The sequence below is a fragment of the Tribolium castaneum genome, chromosome 9 (genome assembly GCF_031307605.1).
Source record: "Tribolium castaneum strain GA2 chromosome 9, icTriCast1.1, whole genome shotgun sequence".
Lineage (NCBI taxonomy): Eukaryota > Metazoa > Arthropoda > Insecta > Coleoptera > Tenebrionidae > Tribolium > Tribolium castaneum.
In genome coordinates, this window is record NC_087402.1 from 3,274,059 (window position 1) to 3,295,302 (window position 21,244).

At 35.2% G+C, this 21,244-nt stretch overlaps 6 protein-coding genes across 7 annotated transcripts; 4 read left to right on the forward strand and 2 right to left on the reverse strand.

Moving 5' to 3' along the window:
* Nucleotides 1–168: 168 nt before the first annotated feature.
* LOC103312573 (lipase member J) lies at nucleotides 169–3,144 on the reverse strand. The gene is made up of 9 exons (XM_008193529.3): nucleotides 2,916–3,144; nucleotides 2,326–2,868; nucleotides 2,118–2,279; nucleotides 1,842–2,069; nucleotides 1,168–1,793; nucleotides 1,001–1,119; nucleotides 725–953; nucleotides 553–679; nucleotides 169–497 (listed from the first exon to the last, which is right to left on the reverse strand). The coding sequence occupies exons 1-5, from the start codon at nucleotides 3,057–3,059 to the stop codon at nucleotides 1,635–1,637; spliced, it is 1,236 nt and encodes a 411-aa protein (XP_008191751.2). The 5' UTR covers nucleotides 3,060–3,144; the 3' UTR covers nucleotides 169–497; nucleotides 553–679; nucleotides 725–953; nucleotides 1,001–1,119; nucleotides 1,168–1,634.
* A 1,768-nt stretch (nucleotides 3,145–4,912) lies between these two features.
* Sec22 (Secretory 22) lies at nucleotides 4,913–5,941 on the forward strand. Its single transcript, XM_969994.4, has 4 exons — nucleotides 4,913–5,112; nucleotides 5,163–5,272; nucleotides 5,321–5,628; nucleotides 5,676–5,941. The coding sequence occupies exons 1-4, from the start codon at nucleotides 5,038–5,040 to the stop codon at nucleotides 5,822–5,824; spliced, it is 642 nt and encodes a 213-aa protein (XP_975087.1). The 5' UTR covers nucleotides 4,913–5,037; the 3' UTR covers nucleotides 5,825–5,941.
* Nucleotides 5,942–6,760: 819 nt separating this feature from the next.
* LOC103312627 (insulin-like growth factor-binding protein complex acid labile subunit) lies at nucleotides 6,761–8,771 on the reverse strand. 2 transcript variants are annotated; one of them, XM_008193695.3, is made up of 4 exons: nucleotides 8,636–8,771; nucleotides 8,524–8,595; nucleotides 8,386–8,475; nucleotides 6,761–8,331 (listed from the first exon to the last, which is right to left on the reverse strand). In XM_008193695.3, exon 4 carries the CDS (start codon nucleotides 8,060–8,062, stop codon nucleotides 6,842–6,844), a length of 1,221 nt encoding a protein of 406 aa, XP_008191917.1. In that variant the 5' UTR covers nucleotides 8,063–8,331; nucleotides 8,386–8,475; nucleotides 8,524–8,595; nucleotides 8,636–8,771; the 3' UTR covers nucleotides 6,761–6,841. The 2 variants fall into 2 exon arrangements, with proteins under 2 accessions (XP_008191917.1, XP_015834418.1); XM_015978932.2 differs by lacking the exon at nucleotides 8,636–8,771 and having other exon boundaries at nucleotides 8,524–8,601.
* Nucleotides 8,772–12,225: 3,454 nt separating this feature from the next.
* Nucleotides 12,226–14,792, forward strand: LOC103312628 (hypothetical protein). The gene is made up of 2 exons (XM_008193696.3): nucleotides 12,226–13,911; nucleotides 13,966–14,792. Exon 1 carries the CDS (start codon nucleotides 12,450–12,452, stop codon nucleotides 13,668–13,670), a length of 1,221 nt encoding a protein of 406 aa, XP_008191918.2. The 5' UTR covers nucleotides 12,226–12,449; the 3' UTR covers nucleotides 13,671–13,911; nucleotides 13,966–14,792.
* Nucleotides 14,793–15,031: 239 nt separating this feature from the next.
* Nucleotides 15,032–15,959, forward strand: LOC664014 (uncharacterized). The gene is made up of 2 exons (XM_971377.4): nucleotides 15,032–15,190; nucleotides 15,244–15,959. The coding sequence occupies exons 1-2, from the start codon at nucleotides 15,140–15,142 to the stop codon at nucleotides 15,895–15,897; spliced, it is 705 nt and encodes a 234-aa protein (XP_976470.1). The 5' UTR covers nucleotides 15,032–15,139; the 3' UTR covers nucleotides 15,898–15,959.
* Nucleotides 15,960–20,323: 4,364 nt separating this feature from the next.
* Nucleotides 20,324–21,058, forward strand: LOC100142319 (uncharacterized). The gene is made up of 2 exons (XM_001816111.4): nucleotides 20,324–20,479; nucleotides 20,525–21,058. The coding sequence occupies exons 1-2, from the start codon at nucleotides 20,429–20,431 to the stop codon at nucleotides 20,987–20,989; spliced, it is 516 nt and encodes a 171-aa protein (XP_001816163.1). The 5' UTR covers nucleotides 20,324–20,428; the 3' UTR covers nucleotides 20,990–21,058.
* Nucleotides 21,059–21,244: the final 186 nt, after the last annotated feature.

The window sequence follows — 21,244 nt, forward strand, 5'->3', positions numbered from 1 at the left end:
ATGTGACCAATTACATTAGTAACTTAATTATTACTTGATAAGTAAATAAAGTTTACTCATCAAGAATTAATAATAAAATAAATAAAATAAAAAAAATAACACGAATTTACCTTGACATTTTTTATTTTAATTAAATTCTGCCCGATTTAAGGATTTATTTAAACAAGGTTCTAGTGGGATAAAACTTTATTACTTCGTACACGTTTAAAAACTCCTTTTTAATGAGGCGATTACACTGTAAATATATCTACAATAAAAGAATTATTTGTAAGAGTTATGTCAACATGAATTACATCAGTTCAGGGTTTATGTTAGGCGGGGTTAGACGTGGGTACAACGTCAGGAGATTATCAGTCGAACTTTCGGTAGTTTCATATTCAGCACACGTTTCTTTCATTGCTGCGAAAAACTTAATTTCCAACTTTTTGATGCTTGCGTCAGCGGGACACCTTTTCCCCAATTGTTCCAAGCAACATTTCTCCGTCAAATCAATTCCGCTGTAACAGTTTTAATGATTTTTCCTAAACAAAATGCTAAATTTAAAAAATCAACCGGCAAAAAGTCTTCATATCTGCGGTATCTAACGGATCAGTTGTTAGACACTTGGCAATCTCAAGCCTGGTCTCGGTATTATCCAAGTTTTCCATACACTGTTCCGTAAATTTGCGGAACTTGGGTGCTGAAAAATCTAGCTAGAAACTGCATGAACTTGCTGGGTACTAACTGAGAAGTTGGTCCTTGTTTTCGTAGAAGAAGTCAGTCACACTAAAAACTACGTCTATGTTTGCTTGTGGCCACTCTTTGAGTTCCTCTGGAAGGCACTCTTCCAGCTGAGTGACAAGCTCTTCCACGCAAAACTGGATATTTTCCTTGAATTGTTTCAGAGGGGTTATTAAAATTGGCGCTTGCTCTGCCTTCATTTTCAGACATTCGGTCGCGTTATCCGACAGATTCTAAAACCGAGGGTTCAAAATTGACTAATTGGACAATTTCCTCCTACAATGAATTGTTGGAATGTCGCGTCCGTGGCGTTTGCGTAACATTTCTCTTTGATTAGTTTGTAAAACAATGCTTTGAAGACCGATGTTTGTATGCTAAGGTTGGTGGCCGGGATGGCACCTGGAACTGGAGTTTTTGCGCAAATAATCAGCGATTTCGTTCACTTACAACAAATTGTGACGCTTGCAAGAACCAACAGAGGAAGCTTCATCTTGGCAGAAGCTGGACTGTAACTCAACGAAAGTTGCTGGATTAATCTCATCCTTAATTATTCTTTTGAAGCGATCTAGCCTTCTTTCTATAAATAAATTGGAGAATTGTCGCTGCTTTAGCAACATCGTCATTGTTTGTCGTCGCTAGGAAGTGAATCATTTTCAAGAAAATGCAATTATTTAATAAGATAAAGTGAAAAATTGTAGTTTTGTTGAAATGCGACTTGGAATTTTTACTACAAAATCAGCCAACTGTAAATGTTCGGATATTTAGATTTTTAATAATAATTGTAATTTAGTTTTTGAGATTTTCTTTCTCCTGCCTGATGTAAAAAATAATGAAACAAGAATAAAGTAAAAACAATTCTTTGGTTTTATAATATTTACTTCTACAACATGTTATGTCATTTTGCGATGGTTTTGTTATTCCTCCAAATTGCCAAGAAATTCAATCACTTTCTTGTAAACCATTTCGTATCTGTGCCTGCCAAAGTAAAAATCTGTATGAGAAAATCCCTCAATCTTCATTTCTCCAAAAACTTTGGCCTCCTCAGGGAGTTTCTGAGTTAAGGCGTCGATATCCTGGAAAAAAACAAATTAAAAATCAGGCTGGGCGTCCCAAATGCGTACGCCAGCTTGGGTTAAGTAGTCATTAGTGCCATAAACTAAAAGAAGAGGAACTGAAACATTTTCTAACAGATAGGACGGGTTCATTTCCGAGCCATAAATTTCCAAATTTCTGCTTTTTCCATAATCAAACATACGGACTTCTTCATTGTTTATAGTCTGATAAATGTGTTCAAAATTTTTCAAAGAAGATGGAGCTCCGAGATGATCAATCATCAAGTTTATGAAACTCTTAAATTTAACGATCAGCTAACTGGAAGTTGGAATATTGTTGCATACAGGATCAAACCCGGTTTCGCTCCAGCCACAAAACACGGATTCAGTGTAGATGTACAGTTTTTTGAAAGGGAAAACTTTGTTCAACATTCTCAAAGTCCACAGCATCCACCCGTCATAATGTGGCCAACTGTGCCAACTAATAAAGCGGTTTAGCCCATTTTTCTGGAAAATAAATTGAGACGCAAGGCTAATTTGCGAAATTTCGTACAAGTATGGAGTGGATGGAGGGGAAAAGAGCCCATTTGTACAAACTTTTTGTATATTTCAGGCTCCAAACCGGAGCTAAGCCGATCAAAATTTGAACGTTTTCGGCGGCTTCTTTGTATTTGCTGGAGACATAGACCAGACTGGAGGCAAAGCCCATCGAACTTGCCACAAGAATGACCTTGGGACGTTTAGTGCACACTTTCACATACTTGATAACAGCATCCAAATCAAAATAGCCAATTTCGTGAAACGTAAAATTCCAAAACTCCTCATCATTAACTGTGAGATTTGAATGTTTTTGCGAGTAAAAAGTGCCCCGACTGTTGGAAAGCCACACATCGTAACCGGCCTTCCAGAACCAGAAAGCCACCGATTCGTTGTACTGAGACAACCAAGACCTGGCGTCTTGCACAAAACCGTGCTGCAAGAGAATTACGCCCTTTGGGCTAGTTTGTGGAATCCGAAAGAGGCCCAAAATGTAGCCATCTTCGGTGGTAACTTTGTGGTGTTCGAATAAGCCTACATGATGTTTGATTATTTCGGGCTAAAACAACAAGGGTGTCCCACTATTACATTAACTTGGTTACTTACGGCGTTTAAGTAGTTATCAGGAATGTAAAAACAGTCGGGACTGAAATAGATATTGAAATAGCTTTCGAAGCTTTTGCAGGCATTATTTAACTGGCAAGTGGTGAGAGGAAGTGCAAAAATGAGAATTTTCAGGAAAATAATCATAATTCTTACGGGTACTAACGTGTGAAAAACTCGTCTACGCGTAAATGCAATAAATTTAATTATTTATTTATCTTTCCCAGTTGTTGGAAAACTAGCAATTAAATGAAACTACAAGTAAAACTGTGTCAAAAGCTGTAATGCATTGATTACATTCTTACGTTTGCTAAGTAACTGTCTGTTTTATTTTGCAATCTGTGCCATTACAACAAAATAAGTGGACAAACAAAATAATATCTAGGATTTGCTGTTAATAATGAAGTAGATTTTTTACTTAGAAGGTATTTATTAAACACTAATTTTAAGTTGAAAAATAAAATCGATTTCTACGAAGTGAGTTAGGTGATTTAAAGAAGTCAGTAATACTTTTGGGTTCAAAAAATCCTGCGATTTTTTTCTTGTCTCCTAAGTTATAGTCCTCCGTAGTCCAAAATATCGAAGATTTATGTCGAAATAACTATTTTTAGTAGTATGATAGAAATTTATATTTCTTTAAAGATAAAATGTATTATGAATTTGATGATATTTCGAATACATTAGTTAAATCTGATAAATTTGAATTGACAGTTTTTGGATTTAAATGTGGTCTTATCGGTCAAATAATAAATCTAATTAATCGTCGGTGATTCACTAAGGTATGCTACACATTTTTATGGACGTGATTGGGAACATTTATTAATGGAAGGAATTTTACTTGAAATTATGTACTCCTATATTTTTTAAATGACTTTAAAAACGTGGTCATTTTCTGGAGAGTATACCGTTTAGGTAATTTTCCAAGTTACATAATTTTTTTAAATAAATTTCATCTTCATCTATTTTTGACATAGTTCTATAATTATGCTAATTCCATTTATTAACAAATAGTTTTCACATCAATTTTACAGACAGGGTGTTTTATCCCATGGGAAAAAACTATCAATACCATTTAGATATTAATCCTTTTTGTAGTTAATTAATAATGTATAATTTATTATATTATGTAATTGGAAAAACTTATTATTCACCTAAATAAATTGGCTTTAACGTCGTATCTGGACTGACTTCGTGATAGTTTGGGAACTATGAACTAGTAGAAAATACATGGAACCATTTATTAATTTTATTATACATCCAGCTGCAGACAATATGCCCGTATTTTTTCTGAAATAGCATTTATCACTGAACACCAGGCTATAATTATTTGAGAAACTAATGAAACAAATGGATTACAACTCTGCCATTTACCGAGAAGAAATAGAAACTTATAATAGTGCATATGACCAACTTGAAATAAACTTTTTCGAGTCAGATGTGCTAATAATTTTCGAAAACAACTCTTCTTGATCATAGAATAGTTTTTTGTTACGCCACTGCTCAATCTCCCCACTCGATGAAGTACGCATTGGCTCCGCCTATCGTGGTCGTTTGAGTTTCCGAGCTCTACAAAAAATATTTATTTTTTTGTACCTCGTTAACATTTTTTTTTCTTTACAGTAACCCCGAAGCAATCATTAATTAATATTGAAGTGGGCGAGTGTAATAGGTTATTTCGATGTATTTTTGTTTTGTTTAATTATGAGTATTACATTAACATTACTATTCTTTCTTTTGTAGAAATAAATAAAATGGTTTGAAAGATTGCCACCTACTTTTAAAAACAGTGTTTTCACGATTTTTTTCTGCTTTTCAGTTTACCCTTGAAAATGGGAGTATTTTTCGTAAAATGAGTCTGTGTGCTGAAGGGGCTTACATACTACTATTTTTGGCCAATTATAATTATTCTCATATTTGTATTTTTTCAAAAGTATTATAAATTAAAATGGGACTTCGGCCCGCCATGGCTTGTAACGTAGTTTCTACCGGTAAGGTAGGGTTCCACGCTGTCACTTCTGACGTTTGAAATGTGACGTGTAAATAACCAAATAACCTAATCACTTTTCAAACCCAATTAAAGCAAATCATTTAGTTTTAAATAAAATTGGTGATTGTATAACTCGCAATGGTTCTAATGACTATGATAGCCCGTGTGGCCGACGGCCTTCCGCTAGCGGCAACGATGCAAGAGGATGAACAGGTAGAACAAAAACCGAGTGATTTTCTTTCACCACAGGGCGTTTTTTGCAGTTCGGTCATAGCATTTTAGACTACCAGAATCAGGCGAAAATGTTGTTTCGTAAACTAGGTCCCCAATCACCTCCCAGATGTACGATAGAGACTGGACCGTATTTGTTTCAGTATGTTTGGATTTTAGTCAAATTTTTGTTACCCTGTTTCGTTTTTAGTTACTTGATTGAATACGAGGTTTGTTATTTAGTATTATGTGAAAAAAACTATTCCAAACGCTTGGCGTACTCGTATTTAGAGGATATAGCCCAGGAATTTCACGCACAATATGGAAAAAAAGTGAACACAGTCACTAGACCTTATACGTTTATTGAATTTGACACCTACATTCAAAAAGCCAAGAAGGTTTTCACCGACTCAAGATCACGCCGGAATTTAAACACTATCAACAATCAACTGCAAGATGTTCAGAGAATTATGGTTCAAAATATTGATGATGTTCTGCAAAGAGGAACGGTGTTGTCAGGTATTTGACTCTCTTTAGTTGGGTTAGAAATATCTTGGATTTTTCAGAACTGGACACTAAAACGCAAAATCTCTCCATGTTAACGCAGAAATACAAAAAGGATGCAACGTATCTGAACACCAAATCAATGTATGTGAAAGCAGCAGCCGGGTTTATTGTGGTTTTCGTCTTGTTTTTATACTTTTGGGTTCTCTAGATGACTGAATACTGGTATTTGTGTAATCACAGCTGTGTGATGCTTCTCTCCTAGGGATTTAACTAAATATGTGGTCTAGATATTGTATTTACTTCAATAAAATGGTTTTATTTTTAATGACTTGTTTCATTTATTAAAATAAAAAATCTGCGACCTATTATTATTAAATGAGTGTTATAAACATTTTTTCTGTAGCATGCCTGGTTGGTCTACATTATACACATTTAATTTTCTATGTCTCCACAGTGAGTCTGCTAAAAGAATTTTTTATTAAAACTAATAGTCACACAGAAATAAGCCTCTTCCATAAAATAAACTATTTTTTTCTATTACTTAATTATTGGCGTTTTTGCGAAGCCTGTGATAAATGTATCAATACATAATGGGCTAAAGCTCCTCACTTTCTCTGATTTTCGTTGGTTCAACGATGTCCGATGTTTCTCTGGGAATTATTTACAGTTTTTATAGACGGCGCTTAATCAATGATGTCATTCATTCCGTTACAAAATGAATGTGTGTCAAGGTTAGCCAGAAGCTAGTGTCTTGAAATAGAATTTTTTCAAACTTGATCCAAGAATAAAAGATGTCATTTAGTCCAATTCTGAAGTTTTATGTGTCTCGGATGTTTTTTCAAAAGGTCGTAGCCTTTTATATCTACACTGTTAGACAGCATTTCATTTAAATAAAAAATTAGAAAAAACTTTTTTTGCAAACCTAGAAACAATTAGATCAGAAACATGTTAGAGTGAAAAATTTTGAAGAAGATAAACTTACGATATTTGTAGCTACGTGTCGGAAAAACGAACAGAAAAAAAGAGGAAACTGATTTTTATCCCGGCGCATCCACCATTTCTAGCACAAACTTGAGATTTCGGAAACTATTATATTAATTTGAAAGATTTACTTATATTTTATTAAAAAATGTTATGGCAAGCAGAAAAAAGCGATCTGAGTTTTATTAAATACATCATACAACAAACTTATAACCGAGTAATACTTAATTATCACTTAGAAAATCTACAATATTCTCGGTGTCAACCTACACCTTATCATATCCAAGCTGCCTTCTACGACTTTGACAAAATTTTGAATATCGCGTTGAGAAATGTTCGAATCTTTGCCGAAATCGCCGCTCCGGCAGTCACTTTTGTCAAATTCAATACAATAGGGAACGTCACCATTACCGAAAAACTTCAAATCACACACATTTCGTTTCACTTTATTGTCAAGCATGAACTTTTCCATCATTTGCCAACACTTGCAGTTCCAGGGATTCCCATACAAAAACACAATATGTTGCCGAAAGTTGTTTTCTTCAATTACCAAGTGCGTCAATTTATTAAAAGCGAGTGATATTTGTAACGGAGGGTGCCTTTCCGGAATATTGAACTTCTGGAAAATTTGAGGATATGCTAGTTGATTGTGGCTGAGGTCTAAAACTTGTAGTTGAGTGAGATTGTTGAAGTGTTGACTGGTGAGAGCGACAATTTTGTTGTGCGAAACGTCAAGTAGTTTGAGTTTTTCGAGGTTTTTTACGAATCCTAACGATGATAATTGGTTGTGGCTGAGTGTTAGTTCTTGTAAGTTATCCAAATTGTCGAAAACATCAGCATTTAACACCTTTAGATTGTTGTGGTCTAAATTGAGGATCTCCAGGCTGCTCGGGAAGCTATCGGACTGAATAGCGCCGATTTCGTTATATCTTATCACTATTTCTTTGGTTGAATTATAGAAGAACTCTTCCGAAAACACGTCTGTTTCAATCGTCTCCAGCTTATTGTGCGACAAATCTATAGTTTTGATTTCGCAATTATAGAACGCCCCCGCATGAATATACTCAATCTTGTTGTTCACTAAACTTAACTTTGTTAACTTCATCGTGTCAAAAGTCGTAAATCTTATGCGCCTTATATCATTTCCATACAACTGTAAATAGTTCAAGCGGTTGAAAAACGGATCGAGGGTGAACGTGTACGTCTTGATGTCTCTAATTTGCCCGATAATAATGAAAGTAACCACTTTTTCCAACCTGTCTAATGAAAGCGAGTCGGAATCGACTGCCTGAAGTTGCGAATCATCATGTGACTCTGTTCCTACCACAAGTTCCGTCCAATTTTCAACGTTGTAGTTCTGAAGGTCGCTCAAATTATCACAAAACGTCATATAAGAGTGCCGGCACATTGATTCGGTCCCAGTGTAAAACAGCACGCTTGCAAAGACGACGGTGAGGACCTGCATGTTGCTTCGTGAAAACAAACACGCAAACTGACCAGTTGCAAAAATAAAATTAAGACTGGTTTTTCCACATGCCTGACCCCACACTTAATAACACTCATTTTGTTGGAGAATCTCAGAAAAGACACAAGTTTTGTTGACTTGAACACACAGATAATATGACTGGTTCATTCTGCTGACGCCCGCTGTGGCCAGTTTGTGGTGCTTATATCGGCGTTTTTTGGCGTAAATTGTATCATAATAACCAAATAAGACCCAATCCATGCCGATATCTGGTATTTTATTGTATTTATTAATAATGTGTGCTTTTTATTTGCGTTACTTACACCAAGCAGTGCTGATGGTGTTACTGTAAACATTCCAAACACTTGAACATCAAGTCTAGTATTGCACATTAGTAAGTAAAATTCCATGATCTAAATCAAACGATTTGTTTTTTTGTTTAATTTCTACAACACACTTACTTCGTTGCTGTGATTTGGTAACAAAGTTCGTAAAGACATAACTTTCGGAGCCAAATCTGTTATCTCTGCAAGCTTTTAAAGCGGTTAAAAAGGCAAAAAACACTGAACTCACCTTTAAGTGAATCTGATAATGGGCCAAAACAACCGACACACTTTCAACAACATGCAAGCACGCGATATTAATCAGGATAAAGTATTGGAACGAATGAAATGTGCCTTTAGCTGTTAGGAACAGATTGTTAGTCACTGTGAGAAATGTTAAAATGAATAAAGCACAGATTTGGAGAGCAAACTGCGAAATCAACGAGTTACTGATATCCTTAATATCAGTCAACATTTTAACAACGTTTCGTAAAGTTGTGAGGTCACCAGTAGGGTAATAACTCTTGAAACACTGACTCAAATAAGAATATCTAACGTGGAGAAAGTACAAAGACATTACGATAAAATACGAGGAGAAGTAATTAGTGGTAAGCGGCACGTAAGAAGACAACCAATTGATAAACGAAATATTCTGGTTCAGAAACACGCTGAAAACACAGTCGGCTAGAGCAACATACAAGAATAAACCAACCGAGAGAAGCAAAGACCAGTAAAACACTCGGTTCATCTTCTTGTAGTTGATTTGGTAGCCAAACTTGTACAAACACTCGTCCAACGTTCCCAGGCGTTTTAAACACTCCAGATATCTCCGCGAGTTCAACCAATTCGCGAATAAATTCGACAGAAATGTGAGAACGTAGCAGGCAATTTGTAAGTTAAGCACGATTGAGTTCATCGAATTTAAGTTCTCTTGAGTCGCATCATCAATAATACGATAATAAAGAATGAGGGCGTACATTGCCACTAAAACCACATTGTACAGTAAAAGGACCTTGTTTGATTTTTTTGGGCTTGTGGCCGAATTTAATGCAAATATTCGGGCCCAAGTTAGGAATGGTCGGTGGACGGTTTTCATTTCGAAAGCTCTGGTGACTACTGAAAGTCCATTATGTGGAAATATCGGAGCAAATTGTAGTGAATTGCATAAGTGTTGCGAAGGAACATAATAATGCGTGAAAATGTCAGTCTTACACAATGTTAAACTGAAATTTGTTCGGAAAAATAAGTTTTGATTAACTGTAATTAAAGATCCAGACAGGGTCAAGTGACGTCTTTCCTTTCTTCTCCCAAGTTCAGCATCCACCATTTCTAGCACAAACTTGAGATTTCGGAAACTATTTTAATAATTTAAAAGATTTACTTATTTTTTATTAAAAAATGTTATGGCAAGCAGAAAAAAGCGATCTGAGTTTTATTAAATACATCATACAACAAACTTATAACCAAGTAATACTTAATTATCACTTAAAAAATCTACAATATTCTCGGTGTCAACGTACACCTTATCCTCTCTAAGCTACCTTCTACGACTTTGACAAAATTTTGAATATCGCGTTGAGAAATGTTCGAATCTTTGCCGAAATCGCCGCTCCGGCAGTCACTTTTGTCAAATTCAATACAATAGGGAACTTCACCATTACCGAAAAACTTCAAATCACACACATTTCGTTTCACTTTATTGTCAAGCATGAACTTTTCCATCATTTGCCAACACTTGCAGTTCCAGGGATTCCCATACAAAAACACAATATGTTGCCGAAAGTTGTTTTCTTCAATTACCAAGTGCGTCAATTTATTAAAAGCGAGTGATATTTGCAACGGAGGGTGCCTTTCCGGAATATTGAACTTCTGGAAAATTTGAGGATATGCTAGTTGATTGTGGCTGAGGTCTAAAACTTGTAGTTGAGTGAGATTGTTGAAGTGTTGACTGGTGAGAGCGACAATTTTGTTGTGCGAAACTTCAAGTAGTTTGAGTTCTTCGAGGTTTTTTACGCATCCTAACGATGATAATTGGTTGTGGCTGAGTGTTAGTTCTTGTAAATTATCCAAATTTATCTTTTTGTAGTTGATTTGGTAGCCAAACTTGTACAAACATTCGTCCAACGTTCCCAGGCGTTTTAAACACTCCAGATATCTCCGCGAGTTCAACCAATTCGCGAATAAATTCGACAGAAATGTGAGAACGTAGCAGGCAACTTGTAAGTTAAGCACGATTGAGTTCATCGAATTTAAGTTCTCTTGAGTCGCATCATCAATAATACGATAATAAAGAATGAGGGCGTACATTGCCACTAAAACCACATTGTACAGTAAAAGGACCTTGTTTGATTTTTTTGGGCTTGTGGCCGAATTTAACGCAAATATTCGGGCCCAAGTTAGGAATGGTCGGTGGACGGTTTTCATTTCGAAAGCTCTGGTGACTACTGAAAGTCCATTATGTGGAAATATCGGAGGAAATTGTAGTGAATTGCATAAGTGTTGCGAAGGAACATTATAATGCGTGAAAATGTCAGTCTTACACAATGTTAAACTGAAATTTGTTCGGAAAAATAAGTTTTACGGCGTTTAGATTAACTGTAATTAAAGATCCAGACAGGGTCAAGTGACGTCTTTCCTTTCTTCTCCCAAGTTCAGCATCCACCATTTCTAGCACAAACTTGAGATTTCGGAAACTATTATAATAATTTAAAAGATTTACTTATTTTTTATTAAAAAATGTTATGGCAAGCAGAAAAAAGCGATCTGAGTTTTATTAAATACATCATACAACAAACTTATAACCAAGTAATACTTAATTATCACTTAGAAAATCTACAATATTCTCGGTGTCAACGTACACCTTATCCTCTCTAAGCTACCTTCTACGACTTTGACAAAATTTTGAATATCGCGTTGAGAAATGTTCGAATCTTTGCCGAAATCGCCGCTCCGGCAGTCACTTTTGTCAAATTCAATACAATAGGGAACTTCACCATTACCGAAAAACTTCAAATCACACACATTTCGTTTCACTTTATTGTCAAGCATGAACTTTTCCATCATTTGCCAACACTTGCAGTTCCAGGGATTCCCATACAAAAACACAGTATGTTGCCGAAAGTTGTTTTCTTCAATTACCAAGTGCGTCAATTTATTAAAAGCGAGTGATATTTGCAACGGAGGGTGCCTTTCCGGAATACTGAACTTCTGGAAAATTTGAGAATATGCTAGTTGATTGTGGCTGAGGTCTAAAACTTGTAGTTGAGTGAGATTGTTGAAGTGTTGACTGGTGAGAGCGACAATTCTGTTGTGCGAAACGTCAAGTAGTTTGAGTTCTTCGAGGTTTTTTACGAATCCTAACGATGACAATTGGTTGTGGCTGAGTGTTAGTTCTTGTAAATTATCCAAATTCATCTTCTTGTAGTTGATTTGGTAGCCAAACTTGTACAAACATTCGTCCAACGTTCCCAGGCGTTTTAAACACTCCGCGAGTTCAACCAATTCGCGAATAAATTCGACAGAAATGTGAGAACGTAGCAGGCAATTTGCAAATTAAGCACGACTGCGTTCATCGAATTTAAGTTCTCTTGAGCCGCATCATCAATAATACGATAATAAAGAATGAGGGCGTACATTGCCATTAAAACCACATTGTACAGTAAAAGGACCTTGTTTGATTTTTTTGGGCTTGTGGCCGAATTTAAGGCAAATATTCGGGCCCAAGTTAGGAATGGTCGGTGGACGGTTTTCAGCTCTGGTGACTACTGAAAGTCCATTATGTGGAAATATCGGAGGAAATTGTAGTGAATTGCATAAGTGTTGCGAAGGAACATAATAATGCGTGAAAATGTCAGTCTTACACAATGTTAAACTGAAATTTGTTCGGAAAAATAAGTTTTGATTAACTGTAATTAAAGATCCAGACAGGGTCAAGTGACGTCTTTCCTTTCTTCTCCCAACGCAACGGTTCAGACTTGTGGAAAAACCAGTTAAACAATTTTTAGTAATGAAAGACTCAGAGGCCTTTAAATGGTCAGTTCGCGAGTTTATTTTGCCTAATCAAGATGCGGCACTTGATCGCCTTGTTGTTAACCGTGCTGTTGTATAATGAGTCTGATGCAGCGTGTCGTCACTCTTATATGACTTTCTGTGACGATTTGAGCGACCTCGGCAATTATAACATTGAGGATTGGAGGGAAATCGTGGTAGGAACGGAGTCGTATAATGCGTCTCAGCTTAAGACAATCGACCACACCTCCTTGCCGTTTTACAAGATGGAAAGATTGGTCACTCTGATCATCGTCGGCCAAATTAAGGAGATCAAGATGTTTACTTTTGCGCTGAATCACTACTACAATCGCTTGAACGTTTTGGAGTTTTACGCAAACGACATCAAACGAATCAAATTCACCACTTTCGACACCATGACGTTGACAAAACTGGGTTTGGTGAACAACAACATCGAGAATCTTAGCAAGGGAATGTTCTACAACTGCCACATAACAACGATAGATGTGTCCCACAACAAGCTGGAGGCGATTGAAGTCGACGTGTTCACGGAAACAAACTTGTACAATTCCACCAAAGAACTGATCCTGCGGCATAACCGAATCGAGTTAATGGAGTCCGGTTGCCTTCCCAGCAGTTTAGAAATCCTCAATTTGGATCACAACAAGATGAACGTCATAAACATCGAACTCTTCAAGAACGTGTGTTGTCTCAAAGAACTGACACTTAGCCACAACAACTTAAAAAACATAGCTTTCGCCATAGTCCTCAACCAACTGAGATGGCTGGACGCTTCCCATAACATAGTCAAAGTGGTCTACTCCCAACATTTAAACAATCTCACGAAGCTGGAAGTCCTGGATTTGGGGCACAATATAATTGACTCTCCTGTGGTCTTCAAGAGGTTCAATTTAACACAAAGGGCGCTACAAATATCGCTCGCTTTTAACAAACTGACACATTTGGTGATTGACGAGAACAACTTCCGGGACCATGTGGTGTATTTGTACGGGAATCCCTGGAATTGCAAGTGCTGGCAAATGCTGGAACAGTTCATGATTGACAATAAAGTGAAACGAAGTGCGTGTGATTTGAAGTTTTTCGGTAATGGGGAGGTTCCCTACTGTCTTGAATACGGCCAGAGTGACTGCAGAAGCGGCAGCTTTGACAAAAATACGAACATCACGCGACATGACATCGACACTTTTACCAACGTTGTTAAAGACACCTTAAATAAAATAAAGTGCCGACATTCGCCCAGATTATGGCAGAAATAACCAATTGTAATAAAACACATTTGCCAAAATTGTTTGTTTTATTTTGTAGAAAACTATTACTATTTTAGAGTAAGCATGATTCAGTGATTTCATTGATACCGATAACAAGTTTATCACTTTGTCGCAGGAAATGTGATTTTTATTATTTAATAGCGGGTATAAATCTCGTAACTGAACAAGAGAGTTACAGAGTTTGACAATGAGTACAAAATTTTTGGTCAGCATTTTGTTATTGGTGCAGGTAAATAATAAACAACTTTAATATCACACGTGTAATTTTTATTTAATGACATAGAGTTACAACTCAGTGGTACTATCTAGTGCCATTGACGACGCAAATGCTGCCTTAAATGCCTTGAGAGAAAATGTTAACAATGGTATCAGCGACTCTCTCAAAGCTTACACAGTTATGGCTCAGGAAATCGATTCCACAGTCGAGGTCACAAAAACTAACGCTTTTGGAATAATTTCATCAACGGGTGATGATTATTTGGCACAATATCAAGCAATTAAAAAATCTGCCGAAGATTCTGGTCTTAATGTCACCAACTGTGTCGAAATTTTTGAAGATAAACTTATGAATTTAGCTTCTGTTTATATCAACGGTTTGGTGGATTGTGTCGATACCCAGGTGGATGGTTTCATATACAATTTGGAAATTACTTTCGATATATTGTCAGGAAATATTCTTGGTGATGTTTTCATATTTGAGCAACGAGTACTCAAGTGTAGGGACGATGATTGTCTTAGTGAAGCTACTGGAGAAATTTCCAGAATAAACGCTGCTATTACGAGCCAGATTAATAATTTTCTTCAGCGTGAAGCTAGCGATATGCAGGACTATAGGGCAACAGTTGACAAGTGCGGAGTGAAATTTACGTCGGTGGCTGACGGTCAAGGGAAATCTTACGTCAGCGGCTTCCAGGACTGTGTTAATTCAGAGTGTTCTAACAGGATCTAAATTTTAGTAGAAGGTTGTTTTTGAAAAAAAGATACACAAAAGTAATACGCTTTCTGTTTCATTTTTTGTCATCTTATTATTATCATCTAATTGTGGACTGTTTTCCTGAATCCTTCTCAAGGGATTTAACTCGTAAATACACCGTTTTGAGATGAAAGTAACTGATGGTTTGATTACCTTGCCTCCCAAATGACTCACATACTTAAACCAGTTGAAGAGCGTTATTCAATATGTTTTTATCAAACCAAAATTAAGTATGCTTGAGATCAAGATTAATTCTCCGAATCACGATTGATGAATGATAACTAACTATACGTTTAGGTAAAAATTATGAAATTAAAAATTATGAAATTAATCAAAGATTAAAAATAAAGCAAACTCATTATCACCGAAATTAATTTTTGAATTAAAAGTGATAAAGACCGTATCATGGTATAAAAGGAAATTTTATCTTGTTATTACTGATATTTGAAATACATTTCGTGAGCAAAACTCCACGTTTTTCATTATGCCAGTGACAAGTGCCAAATTGTTGTTTGTCGTGTTCCTGGTGGTGCAAGTAAGTGTTAACCAACAAGTGCTGCAATATTGTTCAATTGCTTATTACTCTAGAGTTGTAATACCAGTGCCATTGACGACGCAAATGCTGCGTTAAATGGTTTGAGAGAAAATGTGAACAACGGTCTCAGTGATGCGCTTAAAACTGGCTACACAGCAATGGCCCAAAAAATAGATTCCATAATCGAACTGACAAGATCCAACGGCTCTGAGGTCATTTCCTCAACGAGTGATACTTATCTAGCTCAGTACCAAGCAATTAAAAAGTCGGCTGAAGATTCTGGTCTCGATGTTAGCTCCTGTGTTGCAATTTTTGAGGAGAAACTTACGAATTTGGCTTCTGTTAATATCAATGGATTGTTGGATTGTGTCGATACTCAGACGGATCCTTGCATTGATTATATTGGAACTAGTAGTTCTACTTTGTTGGGCAATTTTCTTTCTCAGGTTTTTGCGTTTGAAAAAGAAGTTTTGAAGTGTAAAGACGACGCCTGTCTTACTTCTGTTACTGGAGAGATTTCCAGAACCAGTGCATCGGTACTAAGCAAAATTAATTATTCTGTTCAAGTTGATGCCAGTAAAATGCAGTATTATGAATCGACAGTTACCACTTGTGGAGTCAAATTCACTTCGATTGCTGATGGGCAGGGAAAATCCTACGTTAATGGCTTCCAGGATTGTGTTAATTCGTTAATTAATAAAATGTAACCAAAATAATTTTGATTATACGTGTAACCAAAACAATTTTAATAAAGGTGGTTAAAGTATAACCTGAATTTAATTCACCTGCAATAGAGGGAAAAACTATTAAATGAAGACATAAAGAACTGGATCACAAAATCTTATTGATTCATAACAAGATTTAAAAATTTAAATTTCTTTGGTAAAAATTAAGATAAACATTTGTCAAAGTGGAAAATTTTATCCAACAAAAAAATTCATAACTCAAAAACTAAAAGTCGTAGAGCAATGCGGTTTGTTCCATTGAATTCAGCGGCTCATTTTCTGTATTATACGAACTTTTCATGAGATTTAAAAATTTGATTTTTTTTGCTAAAATTTCCTGAGTAATAACACTTATCTTCAAGAAAGTGAAAAAATTATTTTTTTTTAAATTCGTTCTATCATATTTTTTCGTATTTATATATGCCTTTACAACTCTCTAGAGTTTGTTAAAAGTCCAGAAAAGTCTATATGTTTGATTTTTCGTTGTTTGATTTTTTCAATTTTTGTCGCAATTTTTGTCGATTTTGGGTACCCGGAACATTTGTTGAGCAATAGCTTCGGAACTATCAGAGATAACCCCATGAAGTTTATTATCGTTGGAAAGCTCTTTGAATTATCTATTTCTTTCAAAAAAAATTATTGTTCTTCGACTAATAGTTTTTGAGCAAATTGCAGATAAATGCAAAAATTGGTAACATTTTAAAAAATTCATAGCTAAAAAACTATTGGGAATTTGGCAATTTTTTCGATGCCAATCGATTCCCCGGATCATTTTGCATAGGTATGGATCAAAACAGGTCCCCTTTTTCAAATAGTTTAGTCGTAATTGGGAAAATAAAAAAAATTAAAAAAAAGTTAACACCCCCCCCTTCAAAATGGTCAATTTTAAAAGTGTCTCAGAATCGAATAAAACTTATCCTATCGTATAGATTTTGATGTGCTCTTTACGATGGAAAAAAGAATTGTCTCCTAGCTCTTTTAGTTTGGCCGTAATCGGCGATTGAAAATTGAAAAATTTTTTGCGAGATATCGCCTTGAGTCCTATGCCATTTTGTAGAGTTTTTTATTCCGGTTGTCCTCAATTTTTCCATTTCTCGATAACTCTAATAGTTTCGCCGTAATTGGCGGTTGAAAATTGAAAAAAAGTGAAAATAGAAACCTTTTTTTGCGTTTTTCTCGGAAACTGTAAGACTTAGAGCAACGAACAAAAAACCATCTGATAGCGCTTAATTTTCTCTATTTTTTCGATTAAACCCGGAGCCGCTCCGGGCAACGGTTCCGGCTACAGAGGCGATCAAAGTTTGTCACTAAAAAAATTCATAAAAAAAAAACTAAAAGTCGTAGAGCATTGCGGTTTGTTCGATTGAATTCTACGGCTCATTTTACATATTATATCAATTTTTCACAAGAATTAAAAATTTTAAATTTTTTGCCTAAATTTAGGGTAGCCATTTGTCATAGTGGAAAATTTTATCCAACAAAAAAATTCATAACTCAAAAACTAAAAGTCGTAGAGCAACGCGGTTTGTTCCATTGAATTCAGCGGCTCATTTTCTGTATTATACGAACTTTTCATGAGATTTAAAAATTTGATTTTTTTTGCTAAAATTTCCTGAGTAATAACACTTATCTTCAAGAAAGTGAAAAAATTATTTTTTTTTAAATTTGTTCTATCATATTTTTTCGTATTTATATATGCCTTTACAACTCTCTAGAGTTTGTTAAAAGTCCAGAAAAGTCTATATGTTTGATTTTTCGTTATTTGACTTTTTCAATTTTCGTCGCAATTTTTGTCGATTTTGGGTACCCGGAACATTTGTTGAGCAATAGCTTCGGAACTATCAGAGATAACCCCATGAAGTTTATTATCGTTGGAAAGCTCTTTGAATTATCTATTTCTTTCAAAAAAAATTATTGTTCTTCGACTAATAGTTTTTGAGCAAATTGCAGATAAATGCAAAAATTGGTAACATTTTAAAAAATTCATAGCTAAAAAACTATTGGGAATTTGGCAATTTTTTCGATGCCAATCGATTCCCCGGATCATTTTGCCTAGGTATGGATCAAAACAGGTCCCCTTTTTCAAATAGTTTAGTCGTAATTAGGAAAATAAAAAAAATTAAAAAAAGTTAACACCCCCCCCTTCAAAATGGTCAATTTTAAAAGTGTCTCAGAATCGAATAAAACTTATCCTATCTTATAGATTTTGATGTGCTCTTTACGACGGAAAAAAGAATTTTCTCCTAGCTCTTTTAGTTTGGCCGTAATCGGCGATTGAAAATTTAAAAATTTTTTGCGAGATATCGCCTTGAGTCCTATGCCATTTTGTAGAGTTTTTTATTCCGGTTGTCCTCGATTTTTCCATTTCTCGATAACTCTAATAGTTTCGCCGTAATTGGCGGTTGAAAATTGAAAAAAAGTGAAAATAGAAACCTTTTTTTGCGTTTTTCTCGGAAACTGTAAGACTTAGAGCAACGAACAAAAAACCATCTGATAGCGCTTAATTTTCTCTATTTTTTCGATTAAACCCGGAGCCGCTCCGGGCAACGGTTCCGGCTACAGAGGCGATCAAAGTTTGTCACTAAAAAAATTCATAAAAAAAAAACTAAAAGTCGTAGAGCATTGCGGTTTGTTCGATTGAATTCTACGGCTCATTTTACATATTATATCAATTTTTCACAAGAATTAAAAATTTTAAATTTTTTGCCTAAATTTAGGGTAGCCATTTGTCATAGTGGAAAATTTTATCCAACAAAAAAATTCATAACTCAAAAACTAAAAGTCGTAGAGCAACGCGGTTTGTTTCATTGAATTCAGCGGCTCATTTTCTGTATTATACGAACTTTTCATGAGATTTAAAAATTTGATTTTTTTTGCTAAAATTTCCTGAGTAATAACACTTATCTTCAAGAAAGTGAAAAAATTATTTTTTTTTTAAATTTGTTCTATCATATTTTTTCGTATTTATATATGCCTTTACAACTCTCTAGAGTTTGTTAAAAGTCCAGAAAAGTCTATATGTTTGATTTTTCGTTATTTGATTTTTTCAATTTTCGTCGCAATTTTTGTCGATTTTGGGTACCCGGAACATTTGTTGAGCAATAGCTTCGGAACTATCAGAGATAACCCCATGAAGTTTATTATCGTTGGAAAGCTCTTTGAATTATCTATTTCTTTCAAAAAAAATTATTGTTCTTCGACTAATAGTTTTTGAGCAAATTGCAGATAAATGCAAAAATTGGTAACATTTTAAAAAATTCATAGCTAAAAAACTATTGGGAATTTGGCAATTTTTTCGATGCCAATCGATTCCCCGGATCATTTTGCATAGGTATGGATCAAAACAGGTCCCCTTTTTCAAATAGTTTAGTCGTAATTGGGAAAATAAAAAAAATTAAAAAAAAGTTAACACCCCCCCCTTCAAAATGGTCAATTTTAAAAGTGTCTCAGAATCGAATAAAACTTATCCTATCTTATAGATTTTGATGTGCTCTTTACGATGGAAAAAAGAATTTTCTCCTAGCTCTTTTAGTTTGGCCGTACTCGGCGATTGAAAATTTAAAAATTTTTTGCGAGATATCGCCTTGAGTCCTATGCCATTTTGTAGAGTTTTTTATTCCGGTTGTCCTCGATTTTTCCATTTCTCGATAACTCTAATAGTTTCGCCGTAATTGGCGGTTGAAAATTGAAAAAAAGTGAAAATAGAAACCTTTTTTTGCGTTTTTCTCAGAAACTGTAAGACTTAGAGCAACGAACAAAAAACCATCTGATAGCGCTTAATTTTCTCTATTTTTTTGATTAAACCCGGAGCCGCTCCGGGCAACGGTTCCGGCTACAGAGGCGATCAAAGTTTGTCACTAAAAAAATTCATAAAAAAAAACTAAAAGTCGTAGAGCATTGCGGTTTGTTCGATTGAATTCTACGGCTCATTTTACATATTATATCAATTTTTCACAAGAATTAAAAATTTTAAATTTTTTGCCTAAATTTAGGGTAGCCATTTGTCATAGTGGAAAATTTTATCCAACAAAAAAATTCATAACTCAAAAATTAAAAGTCGTAGAGCCATGCGGTTTATTCCATTGAATTCTACGGCTAATTTTCTGTATTATATCAATTTTTAACGAATTTTAAAATTTTTAATTTAAAAAAAGGGATTTTTTGACAATTTACATCGCTGAATTATTATTGTTATTGAGCTTGTTTATTGATACAAGTATTTTCTACTTAAATAAATAGGTGTGACCCAATTTTCTGTAAAATAAGTAAACATATTGGTGCAATATCTTCTTATCTGTGATTGTTAAGCACCGCGAAAACAAGATTATTAAAAATCTACATTGTTCATGTTTAATTTTGGTATACAAAAATTATTAATCAGATTATTTTGTTTTTCAACAATGAGATAAAAATCAATTTTAAAAACTCGATAATGCAATATTTACCAAAAATGTCTATATAAAAGTCACCTAACACGTTTACCCCACAAGTCGTATTCAAGACAATTGACAAGATGTTCAGCAAGACACTGAAACGTTTTTTTGCTGCTTTCCTCCTCCTTCAGGTATTTACCATTCGTTACGATTTTGGTTAATTTTACGTTGTTAAGGTTTGCAAAGCCGATCTTGCCGACGATGCAGAAGCAGCACTGAACGTTTTACGACAGGCAACAAGCGACAATCTAAACGGGGGCTTTCTGGAACACATCAAAATGTCCGTGGAAGTGGACACCGTTTCGCTAGCGACGAAAGGAGACGCCTTGAACAATCACCAAAGTCCAAAAGTTGTTAACGACATTGTAGACTGCGTCAACAAACAAGCAGAAGAAGCTGTCAATCTCATTTACAGCAAAAGCTCTGGCTTGACCGATCGAGTCCTCAAAACAATTTACGATGAAGAAAAAGAAATCGTTTTTTGTGGTCGCGCAGACGACGCTTGTCTCACTCGCGTCATTTCGGACATCAAGCAGAAAACGGAAGCTGTACCGACTGTCGTCCACGAAGAAATTGAAATTGACCGGAAGGCCGTCGAGGAAGAAGTGGTTGCGATTAAAGCGTGCGCTGACAAAGTTTAATTGCCTTTCACAAGGTTTTGTAGTCATTTATTAGATTTTGTTACAAATAAACACAAGGTTTTTAATTAATTTTGATTTGCTTCAAATATTACGTAACATAGTAAATGCAGTGAATAACCGGTTCATAATTATGCAAATAAAAAGTTGCATGTCCTGTTTAGCTAAACCATGATTGGGTTTATTAAAATGAGGAACAAAATATTTTTGTTCAGTGTTTTTCTTAACCATTGCTGAAGCAACAACATTTTGTTTGTC

What these genes read in the sequence shown, in the direction of transcription:
- LOC103312573 (XM_008193529.3), bottom strand. Translation starts at nt 3,059, where the DNA reads ATGATTATTTTCCTGAAAATTCTCATTTTTGCACTTCCTCTCACCACT. An exon ending in CCTCCATCCACTCCATACTT is followed by an intron (nt 2,280 to 2,325) that starts GTACGAAATTTC and finishes TTTATTTTCCAG; the next exon opens with AAAAATGGGCTAAACCGCTT. An exon ending in ACTACTTAACCCAAGCTGGC is followed by an intron (nt 1,794 to 1,841) that starts GTACGCATTTGG and finishes GTTTTTTTCCAG; the next exon opens with GATATCGACGCCTTAACTCA.
- Sec22 (XM_969994.4), top strand. Translation starts at nt 5,038, where the DNA reads ATGGTTCTAATGACTATGATAGCCCGTGTGGCCGACGGCCTTCCGCTA. An exon ending in CGATGCAAGAGGATGAACAG is followed by an intron (nt 5,113 to 5,162) that starts GTAGAACAAAAA and finishes CGTTTTTTGCAG; the next exon opens with TTCGGTCATAGCATTTTAGA. An exon ending in ACTGGACCGTATTTGTTTCA is followed by an intron (nt 5,273 to 5,320) that starts GTATGTTTGGAT and finishes TTTCGTTTTTAG; the next exon opens with TTACTTGATTGAATACGAGG.
- LOC103312627 (XM_008193695.3), bottom strand. Translation starts at nt 8,062, where the DNA reads ATGCAGGTCCTCACCGTCGTCTTTGCAAGCGTGCTGTTTTACACTGGG.
- LOC103312628 (XM_008193696.3), top strand. Translation starts at nt 12,450, where the DNA reads ATGCGGCACTTGATCGCCTTGTTGTTAACCGTGCTGTTGTATAATGAG.
- LOC664014 (XM_971377.4), top strand. Translation starts at nt 15,140, where the DNA reads ATGCCAGTGACAAGTGCCAAATTGTTGTTTGTCGTGTTCCTGGTGGTG. An exon ending in TCGTGTTCCTGGTGGTGCAA is followed by an intron (nt 15,191 to 15,243) that starts GTAAGTGTTAAC and finishes TTATTACTCTAG; the next exon opens with AGTTGTAATACCAGTGCCAT.
- LOC100142319 (XM_001816111.4), top strand. Translation starts at nt 20,429, where the DNA reads ATGTTCAGCAAGACACTGAAACGTTTTTTTGCTGCTTTCCTCCTCCTT. An exon ending in CTGCTTTCCTCCTCCTTCAG is followed by an intron (nt 20,480 to 20,524) that starts GTATTTACCATT and finishes TACGTTGTTAAG; the next exon opens with GTTTGCAAAGCCGATCTTGC.